Source organism: Echinops telfairi, unplaced genomic scaffold (genome assembly GCF_000313985.2).
Source record: "Echinops telfairi isolate 266 unplaced genomic scaffold, ASM31398v2 ScPeMD7_7461;HRSCAF=8499, whole genome shotgun sequence".
Lineage (NCBI taxonomy): Eukaryota > Metazoa > Chordata > Mammalia > Afrosoricida > Tenrecidae > Echinops > Echinops telfairi.
The window spans coordinates 2,898,914-2,916,167 of record NW_022111361.1 but is presented as its reverse complement, the minus strand read 5'-3'; the positions used below and the strand labels follow the sequence as shown (position 1 = coordinate 2,916,167).

The following is a 17,254-nucleotide window of genomic DNA, read 5'->3' as shown; positions in this document are numbered from 1 at the left end:
GGGGGGGGTAGTCCAGTAGGGTCAGTGGGGTGGAGAATGGAATGAGGCTGTTACAGCACTGAAAGGGGTGGTCCACGTAGCCCATTATGAAATTGACATTTAAAGAGATGAGGGTGGTAAGGCATGAGACCAAAAATACAGTCAGAACAAACAGCTAGTGCACAAATTGTAAAGCAAAGATGTGCTTGGCATGTTCCCGGAACAGCAGGAAGACCAGTGTGGCTGAAGCCAATGCGAGAGGGAGATTAGCAGGAGTGGGTCAGAGAAGTAAGGGTGGAAGGCAGGTCACAGAGCGCCTTGAATTCTGAGAGAAGTGAGGAACTTGCGGATGGTTTTCAGCGGTGTAACATGATTTGAGCTGCAGCAGATTCACTCTGACATCTGAGCTGAGAATAGACTCCGGAAGCAAGAGCGTAGTCCAGGAAACCAGTTTGGAAGCTAACCGTCAAAATGCTCGCAGGGCAGGATCAAGCCGAGAGCCGGTGGTAGCAGTGGGAATCGGAAAAGGTGGAATGGTTCTGCATACACATTGAAGACATGACAGGATTTCTTAACAGGCCAAATGGGGCGGTGAGAGAAGAAAAGGGTTCAAAGAGGACCCCCAGTTTTTACCTATGGAATCAGAAAGATGGAACTGTCATGAACAGAGATGGGAAGGTGGTGCCATGGTTACAATTTATGGGAAACATGTCAGGAGGTCAGTTTGGACAAATTCGGGGTGAGGTGTCTAGTAGAGCTATCCAAATAGAACAGGACAATGGCAGAACTGGAGAGAGGTCCAGGCTGTCGCTCACTTTCTGCACTGCACTTCCACAGAATACTGCTCTTGAGTCCAAGCTCACTGCCACTGAGTCAACGCTGACTCAGAGTGACCCCCCTGTAGGTTTCTGAGACTTTAAGTGTTTACGAGAGTAGAAAGCCCAGTCTTTCTCCCACAGAGCTGCTGGTGATGGTTTCAAACTGCTGACCATTCGGACTGCAGTCCAACATGTAACCACTACATTACCGGGGCTCTTATAGGACTAGAATTGTCTTTATGTAAAGCGAGTGACTCTAAACTCCTGTACATTTAAGTTGTTGTGTGCAATTTGAAGCTTATCTGTTTGGCCTACCAGCCCAGCATGTAACACACAATTATCCTAATGTTTGAGTTGCTGCAATATGGAAGTCACTGTTACTGTAAGAAGAAAAACACTGAGTTAACTGACCGTCATCAAGTCAATTCCAACTCAGCGACATCTTACAGGACAAAGTAGAATTGCCCCTGTGGTTTTCCAAGACTTTAACTCTGTCCAGACACAGAACGTCTCAGCTTTCATCTGCAGTGCTGCTAGTGGCTTCAAACTGCTGACCTCATGGTCAGCAACTCAATGCATAAACCACTACCCTGCCAGTAAAAGGCAAGGTAATAAATTAATAATTTATTAATATTATTACTTGACCTGGTTTACAATGTTTTAACTTTGACCGCCCCAATTTTTTTCTTTTCTTTTCTCTCTGGTTATAAGCTCTCTTCTAAGCTGCCTAAGGTTGCCAGATAAATGATCTGCCAACAATAAAGACATTACTGTATTAACTGCATTTTCTAAGAGCTATACAATATTACATTAAAAAATCCTTGGAAGTTAATTAGGGAAAAGCTAATATGTATTTTCTAAGTAAACTTTACAAAACTGAGACTTATTTGTAAGCACATCTATCGTATATGCTCGTGCATAAGCCGAGTTTTTCAGCACATTTTTTAAGCAGTTTTTGTGGTACAATTAGGTACCTCAGCTGATTTATTCAAGTCAGCTTATACTCAAGTATATATAGTATATTAAAAACTAAATTTACCATGCAGTGATTGTACGATAACTCCTGTACTGCATGTTTTACATATAAGCTATCATGTAACTATCACAATGCTCTGAGAGGAAGTTGCTCTGAGTGTGTGTGAGGCGACAGACCCAATGTCACGGGACTAGCAAGAGGGCAGTTAGGACAGAAGCTCTTTTGACTTTAATAACTATGCTGTTCAAAACTGTATTTTGCTATCAATATTTCAGGAGCCCTGGTGGTATGGTGGGTTACACATTGGGCTGCTAACCATAAGGTCAGTATTTCAAAACCACCAGCCACTCCTTGGGAGAAAATTGAGGCTTTCTAGTCTCGTGAAGGTTTACAGTTTAGCCTGTCGGATGGGCCCACATGTCAAATATGGCTTAGGTGACAGTGAGCTTTTGGACTAACATTTCTAGAACATATTTTTCAATAATACAGTAATATGCTTTTACCTCTGCTTAGCAAAATTTTAAAAATTATACTACTTATCTGCTCAGCATGATAAAATTTAACTGTGAACACCTAATCTGTGGAAGGCTATGGAGGACAGTGGGAGCCCCAAACCCATCTAGTAACTAGTCAGATTAAGCCGCTGGCAGACGCTCTGTAGCCACATGCAAAGGCCTGGAACAGCCTTACTATCAAACACAGGTCACTGTAATCCTGAGTATGCTGGATAAATCTGATACTTGGTCAGTTGACCTCCCTCCAGACCCAACCTAAATTTATTCTAGGTGCAAGGATCTCTTGCTTGTTCCATGACAAAAATTTCTTCCCTAGCTTTTTAAATGTTGATGGTGGTCTTTTCTTTCTTACTTATTGTTTGTATTTTTATCTTTGTATTACTATTGTTCTGTCCTTACCACTTTATTTTGTTTTTGTTCTTTATTGTTTCTGTTGGGTTTACCAGTTAGTGATGTGCAGAAGAAGTGGATGTATAGAGATCATAACTCATGCAAGGGTTTGTAGGGGGTGTGGGGTAGAGGAGGGAGATGGGAAGGTAAGGGGATTTCGGGAATAAACAATGAAGGCGGGAGGTGGAGGGAGCACTAGAAGTGAATGTGATCACACAACTCATTTCAGAGGTGATTTAGTCATAGGGGGAAAAAGAAAGAAAATGTCCTAAAATTGATTGTGGTAATGACTGGATAGTTCTTCTTGATATGACAGAATGACTGAATCGTATGCTATGTGGATTATGTGCCAATAAAACTGTAAAAAGAAAAAAAAAAAGAAAGAATGAATGAATAAAAATTAAAGCAAGGTGACTGGTCACTTATAGCAAGCATTTTCACATATAACCTAAAATATAAACAGTGCTATTGTCAACCTTTTAAAGATCATGTAGATGCTTATAGCAGCATTCAGTTCAGCAGTTTTATAGGCATTTTCAGGAAACTCAAACTAATAAACTTTAATTCCATCAAAAACCACTTAGTCCTCGGGAAGCTTATCCTGTTAAGCATTTTGTTAGAGCGATATGTTAACAAGGGTCTAGTAAAAGAGAATGTGGCTCCCAAACAACACAACGCTGCTTTGAACAGACAGCTCTGGATGTTCAGAGAGCGGAACAGACAGATGTTACGGTACAGGTCTCACCTGTCCATGGGTTTGCTGTGTCAGAACCGGCCCCATGGCAACAGGGACAGGTTCTCATCTTCTAGTCTGGATCTCAAATTAATGTGGAAAATTAGAAAGCAAAAGAAATAACGTGGCCTGGCCAAAGTCTAATAGGCCCTCTGATGAATAGTGCTCCTTTCACGACACTGCTGTGTAAGAGCTCAGCATCACCCATTCAGGTTGACCAAATCCTACTTGTTAGGTTACCCAGATCAGCTTCCACAGCTTTCCTATGGGGCTGATAACAGTGGCTGCCCATAGGATTTCTGCGTGGGTAGAGATAATGATCACCAAGTATAGTCAAGAACACAGGGTAAACACTTAATGTGTTAGATACAATGACAAGAATTCCTTATGGCCCCAGAGATAGTTAAGGTTTTTTGTGCCAACCTGGCTGATAAACACATGTGGGATTAATTTTAAGGGCAGAGAAATAAATGGCTCGGTGAGTCTCGCCTTTCTAGTTCTCGGGTCTCTTGCTTTCTGACGGTCGGACCTGGGTGCAGCTGCCTTAGCTAGTTCCCTGCTTCAACTGGCAAGGCTCACTTCCTGCAAGACATCCCTGAGGAGAAGGCACATGGAGCTAACCGGATGCAGCCCTGGGTGCTGGAGCAGCCACATGGGGACCCCTGCCAGTGCTAAGATGATTACAAGCTCACTGACTCTGTTTTCCTCCTGCATTCGGCATCATTGCATGTGTTTTATGAGATTGAGGAGGATTCTGTAGATGGGTTTAGGCCATATGGGCTAATGTTGGACTTGTGGGCTTGGACAGCACTGGGTTGGGATGCTTTTTGAATGTACACTTACCCTTTATATAAAACTCTCTCTTAAACATACAAGTGTCTGGATTTGTTTCCCTAATTTACCCAGACTAACAGAGCCCCCTTATTAGACTGTGTTGCTCTACAATGAAATATATTCATGTAATAGAGTACAGCAAGACACTACATTATTTTATTCTGGCTTTCCATCATATTACATACTTAAAAGTTAAGTATTCATTTAGCCCTAATACCCTTCATAACTGTCAGAATAGTTTAATGAATTGTTTCCTGTGCACACGCTGGCCAAAACACCCCACCATTCTTGTAGGTGGTAGAAAAACAAGTAGGACGAAGTAGAAAAACAAGTAAAACAAGTAGAATGAAATTAGAGTCCTAGAAAAATAGATCTAGGGCTCAGAATCAGCAGGACCTGTTTGAGAAGATGAATGTTTTGTTCTAAAAAGTAGAAAAATATCTGTGGGAAAAAAAGTAAAGAATCATATAGTAATAATGCCAACAGAATTATTTTGAGGTAGAAGACAGGCACAAAGAAGATAAGAGAAGGCCCAGAATACAAAACAACCAACTGTCATGACGTCAATTCCAGCTCCTAGTGACCCTCCTCACAGGACAGAGTAGAACTGCTCCCGGGGGTTTCTGACACCATAGCTCTTCACGGGAGGCGATAACGTCATCTTTCTCCTGAGACGCGCTGGTGGAGCTGAACTGCTGGCCGTGTGGTTAGTAGCCCAAGGCACAATGGTGGTACACCACCAGGACTCCAAGAAGGACCAGAAGAGAATGGAAATTGCCTTTTTTTTAAAGGTGATCTTACTCATTTCTCTCACCTTATATGAAAACTGAATTGCAGACTCTGGGGGATACACGATAAAGTGCCTTAATGTGAAGCCAAAGCCTTGTGAGGTTCTTTTCAGCATCACTGTCTTGGGACCAGGCCAGGAGAAGGTCTCATCTTCGGAAGGTGACACGGTTTCACTCTGCTCTTTTCCATCTTTCGTTTTCGATACCTAAGATGAAAAGAAATTTAAAAGTCAAGAACATGACACAATATCGTTAGCTTATAAAAAGTTATACGTGAGAATATAATGCCTAAATCTAAATATTAACTTAATAAAGGAAAATAACCATATTCTGATATGTGATGTATATACGAGGGGGTATCCGCCAAAAAACAGAAGTTTTTTTCAAAGCTTTTTATTTAAATTTTGTTACAAAACAACCTTATCACATTCAAAGTACTCTGCATTACACTAAATACATTTGTCAAATCTGTGATTCCATTCTTGGAAACACTTCAAATTCATTTGTTTGGATGGCTGACAGCACCTCCTTCATTTTTTTCTTCACCTCTTCTACTTCGTCACTGTCCTTTTATGTCCCTCTTCATTAGCAGAAACAAAAAGAAGTACCTCAGAGCGAGGTCAGGTGAGTCAGATGTGTGAGAAAAGAGAGGCATGCTGTTTTTTGGTCAAAAACTGTTGCACTGAGATGGCTGCATGGGCAGGTGCATTGTTGTGGTGGCAAAACCAGTCCTCTGTCTGCCAAAAATCAGGCCTTTTTGGTCACACACTGTTATGCAATCTTTTAAGAACCTCTTAATAGAAAGCTTGATTAATAGTCTGCCCTGGTGGAACAGACTCCAGATAAATGCAATCCAAGTCAACATGTCTGTCCATCTGGGAAGCCGATAGACGTCTAGAGCAAGGTTTGTCATAAAATGACATTTCACCTTTTTTGAAACAAGAAAACCACTTGTACACTTGAGTTTCTACCATACTGCTGCTCTTGTAAGCTGTGTTCAATATCACAACAGTTTCTGCGGCATTTTCCCAAGCAGGAACCAAAAATTCACAGTCGCACACTGTTCTCTTAAATCAACCATCACAAAAAACGAGGTTGGAGTGAACCTGCTTTTATGAAAAATTCACGGTGACTAGACAGAATCTTCCCAGGTGACGCCACTGGGTGCTCTAACTCACAGGGAGTTCTAGAAGCGCACCTCGTGGGGGATAATGTGTACTATGAAAGCTCCGCTCCACCCAGCACAATTCTGTTTTGGGGGTACCTGCTCATATATTTCAACATAAGATATTGATTATCAAAAACCATTTTTTCCGCCAGGAGAGGATATTATGAGACATAAATAATCAGAAACAAGAGACTCTTAGAAATTAAAAATGCCATATATACTCGAGTAAAACCCGAGGCACCTAATTTTATAACAAAAAACTGGGGGGCTTTTTCAGCATAAAAAATGTGCTGGAAAAACTCAGCTTGTACTCAAGTTTACACGGTATAATGGCTATGGTGAAAATTACAACGAAGATAAGTGTTAAAGGTACAGAGATAAATACAGTTGTGTGCACTCCTGCAAAACCCCAAAATCTTAGCTGCATGAAGACATGCAGGTAGAAGGTGTACAGGAGAGAGAATCATACTCACAAACACAACTCAGATAACAGAGGCTACTTATACATGGGTATTTATCGTTGTTGCAAATAGATGTAGGAATGTGGTGCGAAGTTATGAAAGATGCCACGGCTATAAGCTACCATCTTGATGGAATGAGTCACAGGGCTTGAGGGATCAGGTCTCTCGTGCTGAGGGACATCTAGGTCAACTGGCATGATGACGGCAATATTCTTCTACATCCTACTTAAGTGAGTAACTAGAGCCTTACAAGCTCACGTGTGACCATCTAATGTGCAATTATTGTTCTCGCCCCATCCGGAGGAAAGAAGGACGAATAGCAAAGATGCATGATAGTTTCGCTTTGTGCCAGTCAAGTGTGACCATGCGAACATCAGCCTTTGTAACCCCAAGAGGAGGACTGATGGAAGCTGCTACCACTCCCAACTGCTCCGAAAAGGGTCCCAGCAGAAGGAAGGTCTAGACAGTGGGAGAAAAACGTGAAGCGAAACTCACAATTCTAGGAAAGGTCAGGCTGGCTGGCTGGATAGAAACTGGGGGAACCACCAAGACCATGGCCCTTTGTCAGCCTTCAAGTCTGGAAATGAACTCATCCACATGCCGCAGTTTTCTGTCACGCAATAGACAGGTCTCTAAGGTGCATAATCACACAAGAGAAATATGCACTCCTTAGAATAGTCAGCCGCCTAGTCGCAGATCGTTTCAGAAGGATTAGGAAAGAGGACGGAATGAAAATGGGAAACACAGGGAGTCATTTGGACAGAGGATGCTGCACTGTGGAGGCTACAACCACTGACACAAAACAAGACAGAGATGCATTGTTGAATGGGAAACAGATCTGTTCTGTATACCTTCACCCAAGTCACAATAAAAGGGTAAAATAAAGCAAAACGAAAATGCAATCGAAGGGGTGGAAAATAGTATCAAGGAAATCGCTCAGAGCATTATGGGCTAAGAATCAGAAACTATGGAAGAAGAGAGCACGGTAGATGATAAAACTAGCATCAGAGTGTCCAAAGAAATTTTGAAAATAATAGAAAAGGACTCTAAAGTTCCCGATACAAGTTGAGAAACCACATCAAACAGACAAGCCTGCCAATAATAAATAGTCTGGCTTTACAGTTCTTCCACTGCCTCTCCTCCCCCTCACAGCTAAGGCCTGGTCGAGACTTCGTAGGAGTCACTCAGCAAAAACTGGCTGTGAGCGAAGCCTACGTGCTCACTCTAAGTCTGCACCTATGCAGCGGACAGAGAGCCCAACGACCTGCTCTCACTTTGTGCCTGGCCGCTGACCTGCGGAGTTCCACAGCAAAGCTAACGCCTCCACTCCTAGATGACTAGTTCACGCTTTCTCATCGGTCCACACCTGCAGCCGACGACGCTGCTTCCTACCACCCCGAGAAAACAGAAGTAAACGATGAGAGTTTATGAAGGGTCATTTAAGAGTTCGTGGAAAATGCTACTATGAAAAAACTATGCATGATTTAAAAAAAAAATCACACCAAAATCAATGTGGACAAACTTGCCATCACGTTTGCACAGGCTCTCACTTGAGGCACCGCAAAGGATAAGACATCATTTCAAAAAGAGCCCATATCAGAGCAAATTATTAATTTGGTTAAAATAAAGGCAAGATCAAACATGAATGTGGTGGTTAAGTTTGGGTAGAGAAATGGTAAAAATCACTCATGCCGCCTGGAAAACTTATGGGGGGATAATATCCCAAAGAAATCAGCATTTTTCAAATGGCTAACTCATTTTTAAAAGAGCTAAAATGATGCTGAAAAGGAAGCCCGCGGCAGCAGACCATCCACTCACTCCCATGTCTGAGGAAACAACTAATCTTGTCCGTGCCCTAACGGGAAAGGGCCAACAATTAACAGCAGAAACGGGAGCTAAGAACAGAGACAGCTCAATTGGCTCAACTCACACGACTGACGTGGAGCAAACATTCTGCTCCAAGGATGCTAAAACTCCACAGACACAGGCCCTGCTTTCCATGGAAACTGTAAACAGATGGCATCAATCAAGCTCCTGGAGTGTTTTTTAAAAAGAACTGTAACAGAAGATGCGATTTGGCTTTACCAGTATGATCCTGAAGGTCAAAGCACCATCAAAGCAATGGCTATGAGGTTCAACCCAAGCAAAAGCAACGGCCAGGGGCAGGGGCCACGCAACCGTGTTTTTGGAATGCTAAGGTAGTTTGCTAAGGTACTCTGCTCCGGTTGGTACTCTGCTATGAATGGTATGATCAGCTCGTTGTGGGTGTTTAGCAGAAACACACCCAGGCAAGCTGCATCAGAGTCCTCCTTCCTCATCAAAATCATGCTCCTGCTCAAACCTCTCATCCAACAAGGGCAATTTAGTGACGATTTCCACAGGAAATCGACCTTGCAGTCTTGACTGAACTTCTCTGGAAGCCTTCACACGTTCCTGATCTTAAAGAAAACAGCACTGCAACATAAGAACAAGTGTGACACTGGCACAGGACCAGGTCGGGTTTTGTTCTGATGGACACAGGGCCACGATGGGCCGGCACCAACCAACAAAGACGATCGAAAAACAAAACAAACCCCACAGTCGTAAAGGACGCCTATTTTTCTTCAGTTAATAAGTGTAAAAGGCCACACTGACAAGGTTTAATTCCTAGGCCCCTCAGTTCTTTAGGGACAGACTAACAAGATGTTATCCAGCTTACATGTGTCAAAGCCGCCCATGACTTCCATATTATTAAACTGAACCGCTAATTGTCAGTTCTCATTTTTAAGTGAATGGTCAACGGCTTCAGAGAGGACTCTCCCTGTTGAAAACACATCTCGACTAGGCTTCCAGGACCCACTCCGGTTTTCTTCTCTGTCTCCATTGCTACTACTTCAACTGAGAAACCTCTGAACCTTAAGTGCCAGGGTCTCAGTCTGTGGACTGATCTATCTAGTCTAGGCTTTTTGTGATTTAATGCAGTAATGACATTAAATACCGCTATAGAGATATGTAAATGAAAGATCTCTGGGGGCACCTAGGTTAAGCATGGGGCTGTCCAACAGCTGCTCCAAGGGAAATCATGGCCATCTGCCTCGGTAAAGGTCCACAGCCTTGGGAATTCTGTGGCTCCGTTCCACTCTGTCACAGAAAGTGGCTACGAGCTGGACTCTTCCCGAAGGGAGGGACTGGGATTTATTACTTGTAGACGGAGTTTCCAGGTGGGACCATTCGTGCTAGACTAGATTCGAGCCCCTCTGGACCTGCCTCAGAAGACTGGTCACTGCCTTGGGAGCCACGTGGAGCGCACCGACTCTGCCTATCCGGCGGCCCCATGATTTGGATTCGATTCGGTGGCAACTAACCCTGGCAGATGACGCTCAAGTTTTTCTCTCCACCTCAAACCTTTTCTCCCGTCTGACAAGTGTCTCAAATTTCTATTACTGTTGAGATTCGGTATTAAATTACCCAATTTTTATGTGAATCATGCACCCGGTCTATGTTTCATTCACAATTGTGCTCAGCGGCAAATCAGTATTTTCTATTGCAAGAGGTGGACAGCACTGAAATTCACATGGAAACTGCGGCCACCCGGTTAGCAAAAGATATAACGTCTGGGGTCTTAAAGGTTTGAAGTTAATTAAACAAGCAGTCATCTAAAAGGGAAGCAACAAAGCCCACATGGAAGAAGCACATGTGTGATCATGAGGCGTCCACGGGATTGGGTATCAGGCATCAGAAGACCCCAAAGAAACAATCATATCACGGAAATGAGGAGGGTCAGAGTGGACACCCAAAGCCCAACTGTAGACAATTGGACATCCCCTCACAGAAGGGTCACAAGGAACAGGGTGCAGCATAGCACCAATGAAACACACATTCCTCTAGTTCCTGAATGCTTCCTCCCTGCCCCACGATCATGACACAGTTCTACCTTACAAACCCGAATAAACCTGAGTACGTAACGTACATCGGTACAGATAAGAGCTCTGGACACACGGAATCTAGGACAGATAAACCTCTCAGGAACAGCTGTGGGAGTACCAATACCATGAGGGTAGGGAGAAGGTGGCTGGGAGACAGGGGGAACTGATCACAAGACTGAATATATAACACCCCCAGGGGGTACAAATAACAGAAATGTGGGTGATGGGAGACAACAGGCAGTGTAAGACACGAAAGAACAATAACAATATATAATTGACCAGGGTTCATGAGGGTGGGAGTGTGGGGGAGGGAGGGGAAAAGAGGAACTGATACCAAGGGGTCAGGGAGAAAGAAAATGTTTTGGAAATGATGCTGGCAACAAGTGTACAAGTACACTTGATACAACTGAATTATGGATTGTTATAAGACCTGTAAGAGCCCCCTGTAAAATGATTAATAAAAAAAGAAACTGGGGGCACCTTCCTCAGATCATTGGCCTGGCCTAGCAAAACAAAACGCCCTCTGGGACCATGGGAAGGAGCAGTTGGGTAAACGTCGGGCTGCTGTTGGGTAAGCATTGGACTGCTCACCTCAAGGTCAGGGTTCATACCCACCAGCCACTCTGCGGAAGAAAGCTAAAGCAATCTGCCTCTGTGAAGGTTTACAAGCTGGGAAACACTAAGTCGCGCAGTCCTGAGTCTGGACTAGAACCTGACAGGGGTCGGGTGGGCCCTGGGGCGGAGCACGTCACCTGGGCAGTTCACTGGTCTTCCATACAGATTAGACTTCACACCCAGTGCTCCTCAGTCCCAGTGCTCCGACCAATTCTGGCGTCTCTCCTTCATTTAAATGGGATGTCACATTTTACGTGGTCATTTTAGTCATCCCAGTGCAGTAGATTTGAACCTCTACCAAGCCCTGATGTTAGGGTTCAATCCTGTGCCTTGCAAAAATGTGCCCGTCTCGACAGTTCTTACCCAGCTTTCTCTTCCACATCCCTTTGACCTGAAAGGCTCAGCACCACTCCCACACACTCTCTCTTATCTTGTATACCGGGCCAGAGCCTATGGCTGCCCTTTCTCTTTCCTTTTCCGCAGATCTTGTGTTTCTATTTTCTTCAGTGGGACCAGAGCAGTTTCTAGTCTGGGGCTAACTGGGGGAACTTCGTGACAGTCTGCTTCCATAAAGATTATAGCACTGTGTTCTTTTGAAAGACAAACCCTGGCATAGCCGACGCAGGAAAATACCTCCAGGAGGACTTGTTGGCAAAACAAACAAAACTAAGCACAGACCATGCATGTTATTTATATAAAGGATGCATCCCAACAATTTTGCAAATGACAGTGATGAAGGAGCAACGAAAATAATTTTATGGTTGGGGGTCACCACAACATGAGGAACTGCATTAACGGGTCGTGGCATTAGGAAGGTTGAGAACCACTGCTCTATACTAATTAGTGTTATGTCAAAGTGTTAATATTTTTTAAAAGCTCCTGAATGAAATTTATGCACAATGAAAGTTTTGATAACATGAAGGGAAAAAAAGTCACCAGATATCTAAAACCCTAAATATTTGCATCAGATAGTCAATATTTGGGCTGCTGCTTAGTTGGCTGCTCAACAATTTTATTTTTTCTTCTTTGGAAGGACAGCTAGATAGCAACATCCCCCAGCGAAACTTGTAACAGGGGCAATCAGGTGATTTAATTCTAACCAGTAGAATGTGAATGAAACAGTATACAAAAGCAACAATAACTATTTCTAGCCATACGTAAATGGAAATGTAAAAAAATAATTAAATCAACATTTATAATAGCAATAAAAAATTCAATACTGAGGGAGACGTTTGACAAAAGATTCACAAGCTCTGTTAACATGCAGAACACTGGTGAGAGTTATTAAAGAATACCTAGATGAATGAAGTAATATATCATGTTCATGGTCCACAAAACTCAGTATTGTTAAGGTGTCAAACTCTCCTCAAATGGGTCTGTCGAGTCTATCAACATCCCAGATTGTTATGTACAAGCTGGCCAGCTAAACTAAATCCTTGACAGCGTCCACCTTTTCTGTTTATCATGATATTTTCTATTGCCCCACTTCTGAGGATTTTGGTCTCCTTTACAATGAGCTGTCATCCACAGTGAAGGCAGCAGTGCTTGATCTTCATCAGCAAGTGCTTCAAGTCCTCCTCACTTCCAGCAAGCCAGGTTGTGTCATCTGCATAGCCCAGGTAGTTGATAAGCCTGCCTCCAATCTTGATGCCAGGTTCTTCTTCATATACCATATATACTCGAGTATAAGCTGACCCGATTATCAGCCGAGGCACCTAATTTTACCACAAAAACTGCATTAAAAAGGTGCTGGTAAAACTCAGCTTATACACGAGTATATACGATACTGTAGCTTCTCTGAATAAGTATGGTGAGAGGACACAACCCGGGCACACACTTTTCCATGCAGTATTCCCTTGTTCTGTTTATTTAACTGCCTCTTTCACGTTATCGATAGTTGTTATGATCCACACAGTTGAATGTCTTTCATAGTCTGGGGAACACCCAAGACATGGAATACTATTTACCAGTGACAAAGGAATGAACGACTGACACATGAAATACCATGGATGGGTCTCCAGGAAATTATGCACCTGAGAAAAAAGCATATACTGTACTATCCCATTATGTAAAATTCATTTTTAAAATTTAAAAACAGATCTACAGCAACAGAGAGCTTATCACTGGCCTGTGGTAGGGCAGGAAAGGATAAATCAGGGAAGGACAAGATGAGAATGTGCAGTTTAAACAGTACTGCTGATTACATGTCAAACATTATCTTCATAAAACCTTGGAAAACCAATAGATATCTGTGAATACGGCTCACTGTCCCAGTGTTGGGGAGGAAGCATTAAATATTTACTATTCAATGCTTTCCTGAATTTCAGGATTTTCATGAGTCAGACGCAACAGTTAACAGATTATGCACCCAATAGGCCCCTGATGATGTAGTGGTTAAGCCAGGGGTGCTCAATACGTTGATCGCGATCTACTACTTGGTAGTAAATATAATGTGGGTAGATCGCATGGCATTAAAAAATAGACGTAAGCCTATCATCAATCCCTTCACTTAATTGATATACAGCGCAGCCAATCAGATGCAATCTTAGGTGTTAAACGCATGCGCAAACAACTGTGCTAAGTGCTTCAAAACCAACAAGCTACGTTATCGCCAATTTTTAGATCTTGGTTTTTTTTCTCTTAAATATAAGAAAGGGTATTAAAATGCGTGGGGGAGCTGGACCAAGTAAGAAGACAAGAACTTTTCACTTTCGTACGGAATGGGAGATTTTGATACTACCAGCTGTTCTGGAACTTACTTGCAGAGGGAAAGTACCCAAACATGAGAAAATGTGCTACCTCCTTGACTGCATGATCCGGCTCTACTTATTTATGTGAGGCAGCCTTTTCCCACATAAAGATCATTAAGTCCAAATACCGTTCCACCATGACTGATGATCATTTGGAATGTGCTTGAGGCTGGCTGTCAGCAGCTACTGTCCAGACTACGCATCCCTGGCTCATTCCATTCAGTGCAAGTCATCAGAGTAAACTCAGGTAATGACAAAAAATGCACATAGCTAATTGTGTTGTGCTGTGCAAGATGGACTCATGCGGTTGTGCAAGATACATAAACATACATTGTACATATAAAGAATTCTCAATGCACTTATGAATAAATTTAACAAATAAATATAAATATATGTTTCGCATTTTTTGTAGTTACTAGATCATTTTGACTTGACCATTTTATAAGTAGCTCGCATGTTGAAAAAGTGTGAGCACCCCTGGGTTAAGCATTCAACCACTAACCAAAAAGTCAGCGATTCAAACACCCTAGAGAGATGTTGCAGCCGGCTTCCTCAGAGCCTCACCGTCTTGTGCCTCACCGTCTTGTGCGCCCTGTGGGGCAGTTCTCTGCCCTCCTGGGTTGCTCTGAGTGGCGATGGGTTTGGTTTGGATTGCAGGTATGGTACTTCGCCTGGGCACCACTGTTTAAGACGAGCACGGAGCAGTTTCTTTCTTTCTTAAATCCATTTTATTGAGGGCTCACACAACTCTTATCACAATCCATCCACTTGTATATTTGTTGCCATCATCATTTTCAAAACATTTCTTTCTACTTGAGCCCTTGGTATCAGCTTCTCATTTTCTCCCTCCCTCCTTCCTGAACCCTTGATAATTTATAAATTGTTATTATTTTTTCATGTTGTACACAGACAGATGTCTCCCTTCACCCACTTTTTATTGTCCACCACCCTGGGAGGGGGTTATATGTAGATCCTTGTGATCAGTTTCCCCTTTCTCCCCCCATCTTCCCCTTACCCTGGCTACTCTCATTATTGGTCCTGAGGGGTTTATCTGTCCTGGACTCCCTATGTTTCCAGCTCTTATCTGTACCCTTGTATATGCTCTGGTCTAGTAGGATTTGTAAGGTAGAATTGGGGTCATGACAATGGGGGCAGAGGAAAGCATTAAGAACTAGAGGAAAGTTGTATGTTTCAATGGTGCTACACTGCACCCTGACTGCCATGGCTCCTCCCCGTGACCCTTCTCATTCACAATATGATTTTTTTGTTCTGGGTCTTTGATGTTACCATCATCATTTTCAAAGCATTTTCTTTCTACTTGAGCTCTTGGTATCAGCTCATTTCCCCCCTCCCTCATGCCCTGAGCAGTTTCTATTAACCTGGTGAGGTCCAGCGTCCTTCCTCAAGTCCGGTACACGTCCAGAGGGATTGCAAGGGGTACTAGAGGGGGGCATAAGTCCAAGGGGACACCAGAGGAAGCAGAAAATGATATCCCACGGTGACACAAGTATGCACGGCGACTTGGACAAGAGAGGGAAGACATTTTTGCTGCCCACCACTGTATCAACATCTATTCACCTTGAAACCGGGGGGGTGGTGGGCAAAATTAGATAATGCCCCCAGGTGCATGTCACCCACACTCTACCCAGCCTTGGATTCATGTAACACAGTTCCATACAGTGTGGCTACAAGTGTGAGTAAGATATATGTATACAGTGAACCTTTGTTTATCGCGGTTAATCGGTTCTAGACCCTACTGTGATAAATGAAATTCCGCGAAGTAGGATTCCTTATTTGTAAATCAAATATTTTCGTAGTTAGAGCATAGAGGACATGAAAAAACACCCTTTAGTCACCATTACACTCGTATTACCCAATTTATTAAACAAAAAAGGGAAAATACAGTAAAACATTTTGGACGTTACAATTATCATTTATTATTTATTATATTATTTATGGCATCTAGTTTACAGTATTACATATTTCACATACAGTATTATTATACATAGTTCTTACAAATACTGTAATCAATAGCCTATGAAATGACTTAAGGGATGTACTCTACAGGTGGGTCGCCGTCTTTTTCCTCTGAAGGAGCGGGTGTAGGCAGTGGGTGCTGTTACGCAAAAACCGCGATAGAGTGAAGCTGCGGAAATTGAAGTGCGAAGTGGCGAGGGTTCACTGTATATATAGTTTATTGCTCTTCCATCTGTTGTTCTTTAAAGGAAGCTTCTTATTTGGAAGTAAGTACAGCTTCGCAGTCAGTTGTGAGACATCATACAGCGGAGTTCCATGTAGCTCCACTCTTTATGCAGTTTCCCTTAACAGTACAATAGCACAACCAGATTACTGGCATGGCTAGAACTGCCCATCTTGTTCAGATCCACCCCCCACCCCTTGTACTTGTACGTGTGTGTGCATGTGCATGTGTGTGCATTTACCTCTACGTCATTTTATCACAAGTGCAGGCTAACATACCTAGTACTTTTCAAGATACAATGACCCCGTCACCACAAAGATCTTCCCTCTTAGCTTTTCAGAATGCACACATTCTCGCCCTCCACCCTTCTCCAAGCCCTAAACCCTGGCAGCCACTAATTCGCCCCATATTTCTATCACTTTGGTATTTCAGCAATATTATATAAATAGAAGCTATAAATGAAACTGGCTTTCTTTTTTTCACTCAGCAGAATTCCCTAGAAATTCATTCAACTAGATCCTTCTTTTTCATTGCTGAGTAGTATTCCACGGTAGTAGAGTGCTGCTGTTTGTTTAACTGCTAACCAATTAAAGGACATCTGGGTTGTTGGCAGTTTATGGCTATTAGGAAGAATACAGCTACTATGATCATTCGTGTACACGTTTCTTTCTACTTGAGCCCTTGGTATCAGCTCATTTTTTTGTCCCTCCCCCCATCCTCCCTCCCTCGTGAACCCTTGATAATTTATAAAATTATTTTTTTTTAATTTTTTATGTCTTACATTGACCGCAGTCTCCCTTCACCCATTTTTCTGTTGTCCGCCCCTCTGGGAACAGCTTCCCCTTCTCCCCCCAACCTTCCTCTTCCCCTCCTGGTATCACTACTCTCAATATGGGTCCTGAGGGGTTTATAGGTCCTGGATTCCCTGTGTTTGCAGCTCTTATCTGTACCAGTGTACATGCTCTGGTCTAGACAGACTTGTAAGGTAGAATTAGGGTCATGATAGTAGGGGGGAGGAAGCATTAAAGAACTAGAGGGAAGTCAACAGTGATAAACTGCATCCTGACTGGCTCTCCTCCTCCCGAGACCCTTCTGTAAGGGGATGTCCAATTGTCTACAGAT

The 17,254-nt window shown here is 42.9% G+C and overlaps 1 protein-coding gene across 1 annotated transcript in view; it reads right to left on the bottom strand.

Moving 5' to 3' along the window:
• Positions 1-17,254, bottom strand: part of ARHGAP21 (Rho GTPase activating protein 21) — a 166,344-nt gene that overhangs the window by 99,774 nt on the left and 49,316 nt on the right. The window contains exon 3 of the mRNA XM_045283521.1: positions 5,060-5,239. Within this exon, the coding sequence (XP_045139456.1) occupies positions 5,060-5,239 (180 nt within the window). The remainder of the gene's footprint in view (positions 1-5,059; positions 5,240-17,254) is intronic.